This window comes from Erpetoichthys calabaricus, chromosome 8 (genome assembly GCF_900747795.2).
Source record: "Erpetoichthys calabaricus chromosome 8, fErpCal1.3, whole genome shotgun sequence".
NCBI lineage: Eukaryota > Metazoa > Chordata > Cladistia > Polypteriformes > Polypteridae > Erpetoichthys > Erpetoichthys calabaricus.
The window spans coordinates 127,724,191-127,743,861 of NC_041401.2; the positions used below are offsets into that span (position 1 = coordinate 127,724,191).

General features: G+C 36.8%; 1 protein-coding gene across 2 annotated transcripts in view; it reads right to left on the reverse strand.

Moving 5' to 3' along the window:
* Nucleotides 1–19,671, reverse strand: part of clcn6 (chloride channel 6) — a 256,330-nt gene that overhangs the window by 142,338 nt on the left and 94,321 nt on the right. For both annotated transcript variants that reach the window (XM_051931370.1, XM_051931369.1), the window contains exons 10-11: nucleotides 5,862–5,994; nucleotides 4,313–4,426 (exon numbers count right to left, since the gene is read on the reverse strand). In XM_051931370.1, the coding sequence (XP_051787330.1) occupies nucleotides 4,313–4,426; nucleotides 5,862–5,994 (247 nt within the window). The remainder of the gene's footprint in view (nucleotides 1–4,312; nucleotides 4,427–5,861; nucleotides 5,995–19,671) is intronic.

Below are 19,671 nucleotides of genomic sequence, written 5' to 3' on the forward strand. Positions count from 1 at the left end.
CCCTACAGATTTACCTCCCAGAACACTCACTGACTGCATCACTGATCTTAAGCTATGAATGGAAAATAACTTTCTCAAACTTAATGCCAATAAAACTAAAGTGTTACTGGTAGGCCCAAACTCCCAACTTTCTAAGACATCCAACTTCTCTGTTTCTTTTGATGGTACACTTGTCAAACCTGCTCCTGCTGTCAGAAATCTTGGTGTTTTTTTTTTTTGATTCATCACTTAACTTTGAGCTACACATTATGTCTCTTCCAAAATTCCATTATATCATCTCCATAACATTGCCCGCCTCCATCCATTTCGGTCCTTTAATGATGCTCAAACTCACTGTTTCATAATGTCTCACATTGATTACTGTAATTCCCTCCCCTCTTCATCGGCCTCCCTGCAAAAACTATACAGAAGCTACAGTAGATTCAGAACTCCACAGCCAGAATCCTCACCCACACAAAGCGTTTTGCTCACATCTCCCCTGTTCTCTCCCAGCTTCACTGGTTACCGGTTCCATCAAGGATTAAATTCAAGATTCTGCTTCTCACCTTCAAAGCCCTACATAACCTTGACCCCCTCTACCTCACTCAGCACCTAGCTCTGTACACTACCTGTTGCTCTCTCAGGTCCTCGAGCAGTAATCTTCTTACTGTCCCACGCACGTTACCAGTTCCATCAAGGATTAAATTCAAGATTCTGCTTCTCATCTTCAAAGCCCTACATAACCTTGACCCCTTCTACCTCACTCAGCACCTAGCTCTATACACTACCTGTCGCTCTCTCAGGTCCTCGAGCAGTAATCTTCTTATTGTCCCACGCACCAGACTCTCCACCCGGGGAGGCAGGTCCTTCAGTGTTATGGCCCCTTAACTCTGGAACTCTCTTCCTCAGTCTCTCTGAGAATGCTCCATTTTCTCCACCTCTAAATTTCAACTAAAAAAATTTCCCTCTTCTACGAACTTTGGTGTTCTGTGTAATTTTTTTTTACTCTATATGTAAGGCAACCTTGGGTTTGTGAAAGGTACTCTAAAAAATGCAACTTTGCATTTAATTTGTGTTTCAAGTTCCTGTCTGTCTGCCTTCTGTTGGGTTACCTGTACTTAATCGTTTTGTCCTGGATCGTTTCATGGTTGGTGTCTGGATTGTCTGCCATCTGCCTGTGTACGCAAGGGCTGTAAGTGGATTCATGGCCATCCTGCAAAGAAAGGAGCGCTCCTGATCCCATCCACCCATCTTCACAATTTTAGGAACTAGCGGTAGGACTATCTTTACATTCCCATTCAATGTGCGGATCTCTGGACTATCTATTTTCATCATTACATTTCATCCGTTGCCGTTTTTCATGATTTACTGTGTGAGTTTTGTTTGTGCCTTGTTGTATTTACTGTGTAATCGCCATAAGGGGAACAGGGGTGGTATCGTTGTTTTCATTACATTCATAATTTGCTGTTTGATTACCGGTTTGCTTTGTTTTTGTCTGTTTGTGAGTGCATGCGGGTCGGCCCAAGGCTGGGTGCATCTCTGGAATCTCCACCATAAAAATAAATAAATCACCGTCTTTGAGGGTGAGAATCTTAGCGGCACCGGACCACTACAGTGTTATTCATTTCTCCTTGCTGACTGTGATTCATCTCCAGCTGAGTGTTCGTGTTTTCTGTTTGTTCCTCTTAACCCTTAAACTGCCACAACCAGCTATAGTCGTTTCCCAGTGCCTTTTGCGAGCACACACGAGCTGATCCGTCAGTGCCGTACATTCGTTTAGCAGCCAGCTCATGACCACTGCTAGCCCCTTGTGAGCAGGGGGGCTGAACGCACCCCTAGAATACACAGACACTCCTCAAAAAAACCCTCTTAAAAAACGCTGATAGACTACTTTCACATTGCTCCTTTACTTGCAGCTGCTCTGTCGCGTGATATGCTTCTCGCGCAACACTATATATACTTAAAAGCCTGAACAGCACCTGTCCTTTTTGACTCTCTCTTCCCCCAGACATCCTCTGCTCCTGTTGGGGGTCTCAGTCCTGTTGTGCTCCCCTATGATGTTTGTCTATTCTTTAATCGAGAACTAACTGCATACTGAGCTTGTTTTACTTCTGAAAGAGACATGTTTGTTTGAAGTGTTTGAATAAAGTTCCTGTCTCTACAATCTCCTGTGTTTCTGTGCAATTCTGTGACCCATGCGTGACACCCTGCAGCCTCACTGTCCCTGGGATTGAGCTGCTGCACTAGACTAGCCTGCAAGCATCAGCGATTACCTCTGTGTGCCTGAGTGCAGCCAGTTCAAGTGCAGTTGGCTCGGTGATTTACTGAATTTCATCCATGGCGTCAGTTGTACCTTGTACATATTGTTCCAGTAGTTTTTTTTAAATAGTTTTTTACAGTTCATTAGCAGTGTGTAAAATGATCAGTGTTACAGTAATTGTGATGCTCTTTGCATGAAAAAAATGTGTTCTATTAAAATTTCATTTTTTCTTAGTGAATTGTGACGTTTACTTAAAGTGCAGCAAAAAAGTATTTGCCGTCCAGAGATGCATTAACCCCCAAGTATGTGGCAGTTTAAGGGTTAAAGCCCCAAGATGCCGCCGAAACGCCCTGCGCCTTCTAAGGCTTCTGGCAATGAAAACACACTTGTATGAATTATAGGAGATATAGAGTACATATAGTGGTAACATCAGTATTTTACATTCTAGCACTGTGGGAGACATAACATAGTATACAGGTTTACCTTTACATTCTTTATTTTTAGGTAATGTACTAAGCTGAGTTTGAAATTAAATTGAAGTGTTTTGGGGGCATATTTAGGGTTTAAACTATAAAAATAGGCATTTTTGTTTTTAACCACATCCAAAATTTGCGGTTTTTCACAGTTTGCCGGTGCTCTAGGAACGTAACCCCCGCAAATTGTGGGGGTATACTGTACTTACTAAGTGTTTCACAATGCCTCTGTTACTTACCTGTGCTGCACATTAAGCTTACTGGTCGATAGTGACTTGGAACTAACTGATCAACCTTTTCCTATAATGGAATAATATTTGCAATTTCCCAGTCCTTACTAATTTCCCCAGTGCACAGTGACTTCCTAAAAATATGCATTAAGGTATAATATAGGGGCTTACAAGCCTCCTTCATGTATAGTTCTAAACTCCCTGAAACCACCTGCCCCCCACCACTTCCCTAGTTTAAACAATCCTCAACTAATTTACTCATATGCCTCCCTAGCATATTGATGCCCCTCCAGTTCAAATGTAACCCATCATGCCAGAACACGTCTAATTTGTTTCAAAAGCATTCCCAATGTCCCATATATGCCCTTCTATCCTACACCAGGATTTCAGCCATGTGATAAGCTCTCTAATCTGCTGGATCTTAACTGGATTGGCACGTAGCACTGGAAAAACTCTGGAGAAGACAACCTTGTCAGTTTTGCTTCTCAGCTTCAGGTGCCTTGTTGGGACTCATCATGTCTGCCTCCCTTCTCAGAGATTTCAGAGTCACTGTTCAGCTCCACAAGATTCTGAAAATGGTTTAACACTTCCAAATCTGTGGGTTGACGCCCTCAAACAGTGTGCACCCTTTGCCTTGCACATATGTCCAACTGTGACCCATCTATCTCTACCTGTCTGGTTTGGAGTCTCCTAATTATATTTATTAACACTAGAATTTCTGAAGACTACGAAAAAACTCATAATGCCTTCACACATCTACCATCAGCGTCTTTTGTCTTTTAAATGCGTCGATCAGGACAAGCAGCAAGCAGTCTGCTGTCCCATCCACTGCCTTGATGGATCTCAGTTCGCGGACAAAAAGTTCTCCCAGCTCAAGCCAAGGCTCAGTATCTTTAGACACAGTTTAGACACAGAACACACTTGAAATGCATGTATTCCAAATAATGATATACTGTATTATTTACCCTATACAACTTCAGGAACCTCACACACAGATAAGGAGCCTTGGCTTAATCTGGGAGAACTTTTTGTCCGCAAGCTGAGCTCCGTCAAGGCGGGGGGATAGGACAGCAGGCTGCTTGCTGTTTGTCCTGATCAACATGTTTACAATACAAAAAACGCTCATGGCAGATGTGTGAAGGGATTTAAGGTGGGCTGGGATTACGAGTTTTTCCGTAGGCTTCAGGAATTCTAGTGTTAAAGAGGCAATATGTTATTTGGGATGAGTACAATTCACATGAAGAACCCCAGCTGTAGAAAAAGAACTAAAACAGAAGACAGAGTGAGCAATACAATGCATACGCCACAAAGGAAAATCATTACCAGAGTTTAAAGGAATCATGAAGAGGAAATTCCAGAGGTTCACTCACCTTGAATTCACCAAAGTTCAGTAAACCTGGAAGCTGGAAAGAGCCCCAGCTACTGAATTGAATCCCTGAGCGGAAAAAATTAAGAGTAAAGGTAGCTGACATGGAGCAGAAGAGCTGCAGATGAAAATTAAAAGAAAAATTATCTATTTAAAGGCTTACTAGATATTTATATGCAACACAATTACTATATAAGGAGTTACAATTTTTCTTTAATTGGCAAGTTCTAAGGAAATTTAAATAAGAAAATGTATTGTTTAGTTTCAAGACACCAACATATTTGCTTATGCATAGCTACAATAGCTTTGGCTTCCATAGAAATATGCTTCTGTCAGATTATATTATAATATAAAGACTGAATGATCCCCTCAAATGTAAAAATGCACACAGATTAAAAGATAATTAATGTAAAGAAGGATGAAAAAAGACACACACTTTAGTTAGTTATTAGTAAAAAGTAATAAAAAGTACAAGAGCAAAATTCATGGTACATTTTGTGTATAATTCAGGCCAATCAATCAGTCATTTTGACCAGCATATCACAAAAAAGTTTGCTCTTTGTAGCATTTAAGGTAATGGTAAAACTGCTTTTGTTAATATATTAATACTAACATTGTAAGAAAGGCAATTATAACTAAAGCAAGTTTTAGATGAGATATAGTAATACACAAGCTGTTATCAAAGATAAAGTGTGAGTCATTCACAATGTCAACATAGTTTAATGTACTGGAATCTTTACGTTGCAGTCTTCTAATTTTAACCTATGCATTCACTGGTAACAGAAGAAGCAGAAAATGCAATGAAGCAGCAATTTTTAAGAAGTAGATGAGAAGTAATGAAATGATGACTTTGAAAGATTATGTTTTAAATATCAAATAATAATTGGACGTAGACTAAAAGACTGTCATATCTTTTACAAATTGACAACATATTTGCTAATGGAGTCATACATGTAGGTCAGATATAATAATACACACAAAAGCATAACTGAACAACTGATAAGGTGTACATTAGGCAAGCTGATTATTGTTTTGTATTAAGTGAAATGAAACTTACACATTTTAATACATTCTTGTTTACCATGGAGGCAGAGAAGCAATGTGTTGCATGTTGGTTAGATATGTAAGTAAGAATTTCACTGTACTACGTACAGTGCTACGTACTTACTACTACTTTCAAACAATGAAGTATCTCTGCTTTACTAGACAAGTGACAAATGTATTTGGTTCTGCATTGGTATCTGATACATAACCCTGTAACATATGATAAAACATGCATGCCAGGCCTTTTATTACTGTCCCTTAATATTAACTTTGTAAGGCAGTAAAAGGCATCATCTGAATCTTCTTTTTTGTTCCAGTTTTTGTGTTAACATTCTAGTTAGTTTTTAGTCTGGCAACGAGCAGTAACATTAAAAAATGTGGTTTGTGTAAATAAATAAATAAATAAACAACTGCACAATGTTTTGGTAAAATTTAAGTGTATACCAGTTGATCAGTGTAGCATATAAAGCATTAGAAAAAGCACTCCAAGCAAGAGAAAACCTACTCACCACTTTCCAGGTAAGAGCTTGATTCCAGAATGATGATCCCTCCTCCAGGCTAAATAATGTCCCACCTATAGGTGCTCCAAAGGCAGCTGCCACACCAGCAGCAGCTCCTGCTGACACAAAATCTCTCTTGTCTCTGCCAGCAAAATAAAAATAAAGCAACTATTTCAGTATATTGTGGAAATTAGACTAAATAAATGTAATTTAAGTCAAGGATAAGATTAGCTTCAAATTATTTCAGCAATGTACTTTGTAAGGTCATTCATTTTTAATCAATATATGATGGTTCAATACATTAAATTGGGTGATTATTTTTTTCTGTTTGATTAAATGAAATAACATTACTGCACTAATGAAATATCAAGACTCCTCCACTGTGTGGCTGCATTTATTTATATCTCCCATAGTCTTGCTTTCCCATGCTGCTTTCTACTGAAAAATATTCTTTATAAGCATAGCACACAAGGATATGAGCAAATATTTCTATGTGCAATACAATGAGACATGTGCTTAACACATACTATATGTGTTACCAGCTTGGGAACCACCCCACAGACAGTACTTTTCCACTTCCAAAACTTTGGAACGGCTAGAGTTTTTTACACAAGTCTTTGAATGAGCAGGTCCTCTTGAATAAGACACAATTATTAAATGTGTTTTACTGCACATAAAGCTAGTGGATACAACTAACATTTTCTTAATATGGACTGACATACTATGTACAAATATTTGTGTGTAAAATATTTTGTAGATATTTGTATGCAGTACACCGATTAAACCAAAAAAAAAAAAAACAACAATGGCAGATATTAGTCAAGTGGTAAAAATGTTCATGCATCATTTTTACCACGGTTGAGCACATCAAGGTACTGCCGGTACAACTGTGGAGATGGAAAAAAAAAGGTGAGTTATCAGCTGAAGTTGCCCTCAAATACGTATGATACTCAGTTCACACAATCTTCAACTTGCTATGGCTAAATTTGAATGTTCATATGCAATTAAGAAGTATACAGCCTACATATCCTAAAATTGATAGTGTGTTTGTTTCAATGATTGAATTAATATATTACCTTTAAGTCACATTACTTCAAAACATACAGTAAATTATCACAGTTTTTGAGACTGTGTTGACATCACAGTTGGTGAGATTCAACTTCCTTAAGTTAAATAAGGAAAAAACTGAAGTTTTAATTATTAGCACCAACAGGAAAAGTAATGTGGTTAGAAATAAAATTAACCACTTGGGCTTGAACATAAAGCCAGATGTAAAAATAAATAAATAAATAAAATGTACTAACACTGTCTATAAGGATATGCCCACATTAATGTTTTCTGTCTAAATTTGTTTCCTATTGCAACCAACCTACCTGGAAGAAAATTTTTCTTTGAAATATCCTTTCCAAGATTTCTTCCCTTTTATCCTATCTTCATAGAGAGTCTAAGGCAGGAGTCTCCAACTCCAGTCCTGGGGCCTCATGTATAAACGGTGCGTACGCACAGAAATGTTGCATAAGAACATTTCCACGTTCAAATCGCGATGTATAAAACCTACACTTGGCGTAAAGCCACGCACATTTCCTCAGTACCTCATACCCTGTCATACGCAAGTTCTCTGCTTGGTTTTGCAGACTGCCGGCACCCAGCGTCAAAGCAGTGCTATTGTTCCTGTGTGGTTACCCTTTCTTAGATCCACATCCATGACAGCGGCTTTATCAAATACACTGAAATTAACCGCATATCGTTCATAAATTTAATGCATCTGATTGTAATTAACCTGTAACAATATAATGGTCCACAGAATGGTCAAACTATTCTAAATACCATAACTGCTTTAGCGTTGTTACTCTCACTGCACCTTATTCTTCTTCTGTCAGCTGCTCCCGTTAGGGGTTGCCACAGCGGATCATCTTTTCCCATATTACTCTCACTGCACCACTCGGAGTATTTATATCACTGTATCTGAGTGTGAATCACAGATCTACAGCGATTGGAAAGAGAATTATCGGTATACAGCATCAAGCACTCGCTGTCTCAGCCATTCGCTATTTGAACTGCTCTCATCCGACCAACACTTCACAAACAGTTTCATCCCAAGAACTATACACGCACTCAATCAGTCCATCAAGTGCTCCTTGTAGAACTGTTTGTACTTGCAAGTTACCTTGAGGTACTTGTACTTATGATACAGTTATAATATTGCACAACCTGAGCCACTTTATAAAGCGTGTATTTACATATGATGACAATATCATTTTTAAGATGAAATGCAGCAAAATATGTTGATTATATTATACAGATAAAACTTTAACTTTAACTACACGGTGCCGCAGCGCTAGCAAGCTTGAGCTTCATTCACGGTTTGTTCCTGCCTCACGCTGTATTCATGCTGTGGCTGGCGTGACACTGGAAGGATTGATGGATAGAATAATGAAACATTACGAAGATATTTTAATGTTCCTTAAAAGTTTTGAAGAATCGGCGTTCTAAGCTTACAGATGGCTTAACGTCTATTACAGAGCTGATTGTGTGGCAATTGGGTATTTGGAGAAAGAAAAGTAAGGACAGGAATTGGGGGTTAGTACGTTTGAAAAAGACAGTACTTCTGTAATAAAGCATTTCATTGAAGGTCGCGCATGATGCAGCAAGCATCTTGCTGTAAGACATGAACAATCACTGCGCCACCGTGTTCCCATGTTTAATAACATGCTTTAACTCATATCATCATGAAAATGATATCACGTATACTTCTCAGTATTTTAATTATTCAGAGAGCTGTAATATTATGAACGTAATGGATTCTGTGTCCTGTCGAAGGAAGAGCACGTAGTGATTCAGGCACATACAGCACATATAAGATCAAATACACAACAAAGCATTTAACATGCTACTTTAGTTACGATGGGATTTGAGAAACTAGTAAATTAAATGATTTTAAGATGAAGTTTATGATGTTCTACTTTAATGACAAAATAAACTACATGATTAAAGTGGAAATTTCGAGATTAAAGTTGACATTTCGTGCTTTTTTCACACTGTGTGCCATGTTTTTAACTGTACCCTAATAAGCTTTCATATGACACTTGGACGATGGGCTACGAGTCGCCTTTTCACGCCGACTTTGATATGATACAACTTTTTTATTTAGGGCACTGTGCAACTTTGTGAACTTGAGCTTTCGAGTTTCTCAGACACGCTATGCCACTTGATCAACTTCCTTTTGTTGTTTACATAACTGTTTAAACCAACAAATAGTACGTTTTTCTTTGCCTCCATTTGGTATTCGCTGAAATTCTTCTATTTTTCCTCGTACTTTTGCCATTGCCTTTTCACAGAACACTGGGCTTAAGGGCTATTTATAGTGATTTGCATATTCAAAGAGGCGTAATTCTGGGAGGAGTTGGCGTGGGACAGCAGGTGCGTGCATGAGCGTTTATTTCCACGCTGAGCGGGATTTATGTAGCGGAAGAACGAGGAAGTTGGCGAACACACAGATTCCTGCATCTGGATTTTTCTGTGCATAAGCACATTTCGGCTTTTGTGCTTACATCATGTTATAGTGCAGGGGTGGGCAGATTCAGTCCTGGAGGGCCGCAGTGGCTGCAGGTTTTTGCTCCAACCCAATTGCTTAATAAGAAACCCTATTGCTCAAGTAACACTTCAGCTTCACTTTAGTTGTCTTGCTCGTTAAGATTTTGAACCCTTATTGATTATTTTAGTCTTAAACAGCTGTATTCTTGGTTTTTGATTGCTCCTAATTAGCAATACCACGCAAATGACAAAAGAGACCAGCATTTCTCCATTTAGCTTGTTTTCATTTACACCTGTGTGTATTTATCACGCACTATTTGGTTTAATTAAATACTTGGAAGGAAAGTGAAGAGAAAAAAGTGAAGCACTGATAATTACTCATCTGTTTTAGACTTCAAATCATTTGGATGATATCCTTAGAAAGGAAAATAAATCTAGGATATGAGAATGACCTGACATGGCAGAGTTAAAGCACTAGCAAGCCATGCAATTAAATAATTGACAAGGATTGGTTTTTAATTAAACAACTGGGTTGGAACAAAAACCTGCAACCACTGCGGCCCTCCAGGACTGAATCTGCCCACCCCTGTTATAGTGCGAATTCTACGCACGACGTTATGCATGAGGCCCCTGGAGAGCTACTGTGGCAGGAGGTTTTCATTCAAACTCTTTTCTTAATTAGTGACCAGTTTTTGCTGCTAATTAACTATTTCCCTTTATTTTTGATTGACTTTTCTTGAGACTCTGACCGCTGAATTGATTCTTTTTTCCTTAAACAGTACCTAAACATAATTTGATGTTAAGTGAGAAAACAGATGACCACCTAAGTTGGGGCCTCAAACCCCAACCAACTTCACTTCATTCAGTTTCTTAATTTGAAACCAATTTTTGTTGCTAATTAAACTCGTTATTTAATTCCATGGTGCTCATTCTGCTATGACAGACATTTCCAAAACTGTCAATTTTCTTTTTTAAGAGCACTGTAAAAATGTTTTGTGGACCTGAGCAGATCTACATTACTGAGGCCTTCACCTTTCTTTATTTTTAGTTATTGTGTGATGGACACAGGTTGTTGTTTATGTGTTGGTACATTTTGTGTCTTAAAATTGTTTGTTTGCTAATTAAGGGAAAAAGAAATAATTAAGGAGCCTAAGTCTTAAGCTGTGCATCAATTAAAATTAAGGCAAAGAGTTAATTACCAGCAAAATCTGGTCACTAATTAAGAAAAGGGTTAGAATGAAAACCTGCAGCCATCAGTACCTGTCCAGGACTGGAGTTGGAGACCCCTGGTTTAAGGATAAGGTGTTATCAAACAGGGCCTGTTCAAGCCAACTGAGGCAAATGATGCATGATTTAGGCAATATAAAAATACATATTTATATTTTTCTATTGTTTATTTTGCTAGCTATAAAGTACCTTGAGCTATACGTTATGTCATAAACACATGTATTGCCGAAAATGCACGTAACAATATGCATGTAACAATAATCGTGGACAGCGGAATAGGATGGCAGTAGGGCTCCAGCTACTTTTGTTTCATTAATGTTAAAATTTCAATTTTGCATTTTTTTGTTGTAGTGAGACTCCATGAGGGAAGGCAGAGCCTTGCATGCTGAAAGACTTTTGAAAGCAGGTGTGATGAACAGCATGGCAAAGAAAAGAAAAATAAAAGCAGCATTTCCCAAGGCTAACAGCAGGAGTTGATCAAGGTCCTTTCTTAAAGAGACAACAAACAATCCGTTCAAAGATTATTAAACAGTTTCTTTCTTATATCTTTTGATGTATGTTGGAATGCTATGTACCTTCAAGGATAGAAAGCAATGGACAGGAAGATATTTTGTTTGGTACAAATAATATTTCAATAACTTTTATCAAAATTGTCCACCAACTTCGATTTCTGTAGAAAGAGGAGTTTAAAAATTGAAAACTTTGCTCTTCCAATCACTTAATTTCAGTAGTGTGACAAATACAAAAGCTTTCTTTAGTAGGATGGATTGCAGGACTTAATCCGATAACCTCTGATGAAGCAATTTTCCATCAATATTTTTATTTTGATTGCCTTTATAGAAGTTTTCTTCTTGTTTATGTAACCCAGGATATTTCAGTAAGAATAATGATAATGTATATGACCATGATACATATGCTAGGAACACTATGTGACAGGCGGCTGGATGGAAGGACCGGGGGAGAGGGCATCTACAAGACACTACCTCCCCTCAGGACACTAGGGGGCAGCCCTCCTGGGTAGCTGCAACACAATGGATTCCCGCGGGGCACGCTGTGAGTTGGAGTGTGGCACAGCCCTACATGGGGTTTTCACCACACGTGGGGGTGATTCCCAGTGTGATTAATGAGGCACGTGGAACACTCCCAGAGTCTGCTTAAAAGGAGCCACCTCATTCTATTCTGGGCGTGAGAGTCAGGAGGAGAGTGGAGGCGGATGACAAAGAGAGCAAGAGGAGAAGGAGAAGAAGACGATGACGAAAGACTGTGTACTGGTGCTTATTTGTACTGTGCTGCTGTGTGGAGCAACAGAAAAGTGTCTTCACACTGCAAATAAAGAGTCTTGTGTGTTGCACCTGTGTCGGGCTGGGGCAGCTGTACGTACCCCTGGTTTCCACAACTGTAATAACAGGACATCAAAAGATATATCACAGACACTGCAGGAAGAAAAACATTACTTAAATGGAATGGGGGAAATGTGATGCATCTCTTTAAAAAGCAAGTTCTTTTCTAGAACTGTATTTTCTGTACAACAGCTCTTTTTACATTTAGTTCTTTTGACTTTGTTGTCGAGGAAGAAGAACAGGGTGTCGGGAAGCACACTGTAGAAATCGGCAGAAGTTTCAACACAAACACCTGAAAAGAAGTGATATTATTGCCGCAGAATTTATTTCATTGGAGTTCCTGATTGTTTTTTTTGAATACCCTTCCTGGAGTTGAGCACTTGGATATTTATTGTATTTCAAGCTATTGAAATTCGACATGGTTAGTTTGGTTTTTTTTTTAATCAACTGCATCGTCATCTATCTACTTGGAAGGATTCATCTTTCCTTCCTTAGGAAAGAAGGTATGCATTGCCAGTTTTAATAATGAAAAATACACCTTCTTTCTGTAATCAAGCCTTTACAATTTGGCAAAAAAGTGAGATGACCAAATGGTGACACTCATGCTAATGGCCTCCGGTGAGTCTTAAGCTTTTTGGTTTTTTTTTTCTTTTTTAATTTTTTAATATATCACATTCAATGTTGAAAATGTTGAATAACATCAGCATGTTCAAGCCAAATATTGTGGGAATTTCAAAGGCCAGTTTTTTTGCAGGAGAAGGACATTTTCTGTAGTAACCATTTTTGTCCAAAATGTAGCAGGGTGGCAGTGAAGGTTTTCAGTTTCCAGTGAAGCAGCGCTGGGCCGATAGCAGACTTTCTGTGCTTCCGTGGAAATTTCTGTGACAATTGTTACTGAAAATGTGTTCTCCATCAACAGCTGAATTGGTTTTCCCCAAGCCAACATCTTCAAAGTGAATTTTGAAATTTTCAGTCAATTTCTCCTGGAACTCAACATAATTCTGATAGTTGATGTTTTTCTTTTGTTTGTGCTAAACGTTTTGGAAAGTGACGCAGAGCCACTTTCATATTTATGTCATATTTAAATCCCTCTAGTTTTCTCTAGAAAAAACAATGCTTTTCGTGAGGTTCATATTATGGTGTTTCTACCGTGGAGCTTGAAATGTACAGTAGTTTAGAGTAGTGAGATGTTACATCAGATAAAAAAGCATAAGCTTCCATTTTCTTTTCATTCCACATGCATTCCACAAACTGGTTATTTTTTGCACTGTTTTGTTCAGACAGAAACATTAGGAATTCTTTCTGAGTGACCAAAAACATTATAATACCGTGCTTATGCTGAGCCATCTAAAATTATTTTGAAGAAGTAATCATCAAATGTTGAACTAATTTCAGGAATGTGTAAAAAACAATGTCGCAGTACTGATGATGCTTTCAAATAACTGATAGGTTTCACTATTGGTATAACATCTGAGTACAATTCAGTTAAGACTGGCACAGAAAACTGTTTGGTGGATTATAGTAATAGGATATCAGGTCTGAGTGATCTTTCAAGCATTTCACTAATCCTCTCTCTTTTACTGTCATAAATTTTGCTCCATCAGTAGCTATCAACACCACAAGCTTCAGGTCAATCTCTCTCTCACTCAGCATACAGGTCTTCCCCTCTTGTGTGGCCATGAAGAGTTTTGAGGCCTAAGACATCCTTACAAAACTCTGCCTTTCATTCATCATAAAAATGAACAAAGAATCAGTTATCTGTGATGTCCATTGATTCATCCACAGCTAGCAAAATTTACTTTCCCTTTCTAATGGCATAACTACAGTATGTTGCCCAAGTAACTGTAAATATTCAGCAAGTACTTTAGGTCATCTTGCAACATTGGAATCTGAACTAAGGAATTGGACATTTTTTCTGTAATTTCATCCTTTTTCTCTGTTAAGCATAGCTTGTATAGTTTCACTAATGCCATTTTTTACTATTTCAGCAACAAGAGAGTTTTTTTTTTGCTTGCCCAAGACCCACATAATTCTTGGCAAGGCTTCAAATGTACACTGTAGTTAAGTCATTGTCTTAGTTATTCTGCTTTTAGATTTCAACTGCTTTAATTCTGTAGCACACCTCAGTGACCTAGGTATATTTTTCTCAAAATTTGTGTATTCAGTGTGATAGTGACATTTTGCATTGCTGCTCTTTACAATGGCAACTGTTTCAGGACAAATTAAGCACATTGGTTTTGAAGAATTAAAGTGTATTTTTTCAGTCCACTTAAATGTAAGATTTTCATTGTCAACTTCCCTCTTCTTTGTACTGAACATTTCTGAGCACACCATTTTTACTTTTTTCTATGTTTTACCACTTATCAATTTGTAGAGACTATGCTTGCCACACACTGAGGAATCACAGAGTTGGATGTTTAAGACAAAATTTACTAACATTGTCTGAAGACTCACGCAGAGGTCATCAAGTTCACAAATAGAGCGTTGCAGCTTGCATGACTGAACCATACACATAAGCACTATTAATAAGTGCTTTGTAGACAGATAGCTTACATAATGCTATTTTTTTTCTTTGTGCTGTTCTGTTCATGGTCCAGATTAAATTCTGTTTGGCTCCAAAACTGGATCAGAATTCACCAACTGAGTACTACTGCTGTATACATTTAACAAAGGAACAGAGTATATGTGTATATGAATATATATCTATGTTTAGACTGGAGAAAAACAGACTTTCATTTATTGTCCTCTATTAAGACCTTTACATTATTTGTATTATTATTTTTTTATAGGTAATCTGATACAATTGTTATGGACAATACATTTTTTAAATATATATTAAGTTCTGTGCTATATATGTATGTTTGTATATAAGACTAGTTTTGAATTGTCTGAACTGATTAACAAAAATGTGCATTTTTTTGAGATTGTTACAGAACCATAAAATTCAAAAAGGAAACTAACTGCAATTTAGAGAAAGGAAATCTAAATATATTTCTTGTTTTAAGAAGAAAAAAAAAACCCTATTCAAGTGTGTGACAATAAAAAAAAATATATGTACCTTTCACAAAAGATAGACATTACACAGTATTAACTACCTTACAAAACATTACTAAGGAAGACTAGTAAAACGGGCATATAAATATATTTATTTATATAATTATTTTATGTCTTATTGATGATTGATTACAGTACAGCACAGAAATGCAAAATCATTATTAGATACACCTAACAATATTTACAAAGATGTTTTAAAAGGCAATGATAAAATCTAGTTAGGTTGACTTGTTTTTGTTCACTAAGAAATCAAAGGAACTGTGAAGAATATCTATTTTTGAATACTTATTTTTATACTACTTCTTTATTTTTATTGGGCCAACAGAAGCACCCAAACTGGATTCAGTGTGAAAAGTCTATTCACATACAGTAGATTATATTGTGATATAGACCGTTTGGCCATACCACCCACCACTACTCCTGAATTTCCTTGAGAGGTAGAATAAAGTATCTTATCTATCTGTAGGTATTTGTACCAGATACTAATCATTTTCTCATTTTTACCCATGTACTAAAATTAAAGTAATAATGCTTCCAAAAATAAAGTGCAGAAGGAGCAAAGATAATATCTGTACACATAGTGGAAAAGGGACAATATTACTACTTTCACCCACCACGACTAAACTCTTCTTTCATGTTGTCAGTAACGGGGAAAAAAGCACAACCACTTCTAAATATATACATAATTTCTTAGAATACGGAGATCTCACTTGACCAATACTGTGTATATTAAGCAATGATGTAAGTTATATAATTATAATACTGCCATAAACAATTTTCAAAAATTATTTGTCATGTCTACTATGATTCATCACAATTAATATCATTTTAATTTTTCCAAATTAAGTTTTACTTACAGGGATTTCAATTTAAAAAATAAAAGTTAAATTGAAGATGCACTTTCTGTAAAGCCTTAAATAACCTTATATAATCTTGTCCCATCCAATATTTGGAATGTTTGTCCCCATACACCCCAAGTTGTAAGCTCAGATCTTTAAATGAAGGTCTGCTGATAATTCCAAAAGCCAACCTGAAAAGAAGTGGTGAGGCAGCTTTTTGCTGTTTATGCACCTAAAATTTGGAATACTTTACCAATAGAAATTTGCCAGGCTAATACTATGGAACAATTTTGTAAAAAACTGCTAAAAGCCCATTATTTTAAAATGGCTTTTTCACAGCTACATTTTAGTTGTATCCCTATTATACTATATGAGCATTTTTATTTTCAGTTATATCAATTATTATTTTCCTCTAGGTTCTGCAATTCCCTACTAATCTGTAACGTTCTCTGCTGTCTTTTCAGTTTTTTTTTTTGTGGTGGCAGTCTGCGCCAACGGATCAAGGTACCATTATGCCCCATGTTTATGGATTGAATGCCAGGTGTCTCAGATGTCCACATGACCATCATCATAAATTTCTTCCATGTGAATCCTGAAAACCATAAGGACTGATTTAGAACATCTATGTTAGGTAGAATGCCCAGTGAAGGCTGTAAGGTCTTTTGGCCTTGGAACCCCTGCAGATTTTGTTTTTTCTCCAGTCTAATGACATTAATATACTTTGTTTTACCACTCTGTGACCTATGTTATTCTGCAAAGCTTTTAAGCTTATAAACATGTGTATATACTGTATCATGCACAAATTTTTATTTGTCTAGTTATTTTAAGTGAAAACCATGTTGGATGTTGGTGTATTTCTCAGTATTTTCAAACTTCAGAGATTTTTCAATAATTAAAGCAGATATGTACTGTATTATAATTAAATCATACTGATTTCTATTTAGAGAAGGACTCTTACACTACATCTTTAGATTAGTAATTAGCCAGTGCAACTGTTTTTTATTATAGCTCCTGGTTTAATTCATAAGCAGTATATTCCCACTAACAATTGCTCCTTTCTGGAAAGATCTTTGATTGATTACTTACTACACTTTTATCTCTCTCTCTCTGTCTCCAAGTAACCCTTTTCAACTTAAAAATATGAGCAATTTATAATGCAATGTACACCACAAGGTCTTCATATTGTTTTGGCAAGATCTATGAATGCAATGGTAGAAACAAGCAGAAAAGTAAGGGAGTTACGTTTACAAGAGCACTTTGTGCAAATAAATTCTCAAACAATTTAAAAACAGTCAAAAGTATACTTTGATGAATGTGAATAATAGTAAATAAAGAATAAATAAAGTTAACAGTAAAAGCACAACAAGCACAAGCATGAGAGCTCCCATCTTGGTCCATACTGAACTCAAACTGTCCTCCCTTTAGATGAGTGCTGCAGAGCTTAAAACCCCTGAGGCATACCACTTCACTATGACATGAACTGGAACAGGGACCAGCATGAAGTTGATGACAACTGTATATGCACTTAACATTTGCATGTGTCCAAACAGCATACATATGCTTATGCCAACCACCCCCAACTCCCACTCTGAGCCAAAGCCACCCCCTCCTCACCTATTGAAAAATGCAGTTAAAAAAGAAGAAAAAAAAGCTCAGAAAGCTAAACAAGCAACACTATATAGCTACACTATTAGGGATATTCGTTGTCACCTGTATGTTTGAGAGGTATTCTATACCATTTAGACTTGTTTACGTAGGATTACCGCTGTTTTACCCTTTGAAATAATATTATCTGTATTACCTAAAGAAAATTATGTTTGTAACCAGACAGTTTATATCAATTATTAACAGTTACATAATCACATTCATATATGCATTTAATGTGGACTATAGGTATATACTAGTGCTGGGCGGTATACCGGTTCATACCGAAAACCGTTTTTTATTTTTTTTATGATATGGATTTTTCTTATACCGCAACACCGGTTGAAATTGCCTAAACGACGTTCAGAACGTGGCGCAGCAGGAAACTGTTCAAGTGGGAACCTTTTTCACTGCTACACCGCTAAACACAGATTTGTTGCACTAGGGCTCTTTTTCACTGCTACACCACCAAATAGTGGGCGGTAGCATAGGTATGCCGCGTGGTGAAAATGGACAGAGAGCCGAAAAAAAGCAGTCACGTCTGTCGCCTGGAGATGCTTTAGTTTTAAAAGGTCAGATGTGTAAATACTGTTTCTATACTACTGGATAATACTGCAAGCCAAGTTGTACTTGTTTTATTTGTTTTCAATACAGTGTAATGGACCTGGGTACTGTGTAACAGTGTGACGACATTTTGACTTTATTCTCGACATTTCCACTTTAATCTTGACACTTATGACGAGAATAAAGTCGACATGTTGACTTTATTCTCGTAATTTGTCATTAAAGTAGAACATCGTAAACTAAACTTCATCATAAAATGAATATTTAATTTACTAGATTTTCTCAAACCACATCATAAGTTATATAGCACATTAAATGCTTTGTGTTAAGTGATTCGTTCAGAGATGGGCGCAACTCTGAATGGATGGCATAATTAAACATGTATAACGAAGATATTTTTAAAGTTCTGAACACTCCGTGGGCTAAGTTTATAACTAGTTTTAATTTCACAAAGACGTTTATCGTGTGGTGATTGGTTATGTGGTGAAAGAAAAAGGAAGGATAGGAACTGGGGTTTTGGTAGCCTACGTCAGATAGAGACATGCATGCTGTATTTTATTTTAATTTGGTGAATACTGTGTAATGCACCTGGGCTTGAAGTCTTGAAGTAATAGTGCAACTATCAGTAATAATACTATTATTTATTTTTTTGTTATTATTTATTAGTTTAAATATTATGCAGTTTAATGATGATAAAGTTGTTTAAAAAGTCACTTTAACGTGTCAGTGGACAGAGATTGTTAACATTAACAGAAAGTGTAGTTGGTTTACAAAAAATATTTACTATTTATTCCTTTTCTAAGACATATTCGGTGCAATGCAACTTTTGACAAGCACTTCTGGATATTTTACTAAGTCTAAATGCCTCTTTGTATGGTTGAAAATATGTTGTCAAAATTATAGTTTGTTTTTGCAAAATTTGTTCAATAAAAAGGTTCTATATTTTGACTGCATCTGTCATTCAATGTGATACCTTCTCCATTAGTGCCACCCCCTTGAAAACTATCACTTTATGGGGCAATGCAAAACTGCATTAATACTTGTGTGCACATTAAAATATTTTTTTTGTACAATGTACAATACTCTTGATAGTGGAATAGTTTATTCTTAGCCAGTAATTGCAGTGGAAAATGTGGTTAACATCCATTCATGCATGGGGAAAAAAATACCGTCGATTACTGTGAAACCGGGATAATTTAGAAAAATACCGTGATATAGAATTTTGGTCATACCACCCACCCCTACTATATACATGTATTTGCTTTAATGAACTTCATAATTCTTGGTAAATTATGCAAAAGAAAAGTAGCAGTTTACTATAGACACTTAAATGAATAAAGAAAAGTACATCTGTTTATACCCGTATTACCATGTGTGATGATCAGATGCCACCACATTAAATGTGTGTGTAAAGGAGCTGGTGGTGGATCACACAGACAACCAGAGTCAAAAACAGATACTGATCACATTTTACAGGAAAATACATAACTAAGTATATGATAAAGACTTTTACAAAGACAGCTTCCGTGAAACAGTGCAATGTGTCCTGGGGTTTGGAAGACCACCTGTAAAGGGTTTTTACTGGTTGAAAGACGCTAAGACCAAACATTTCCATTA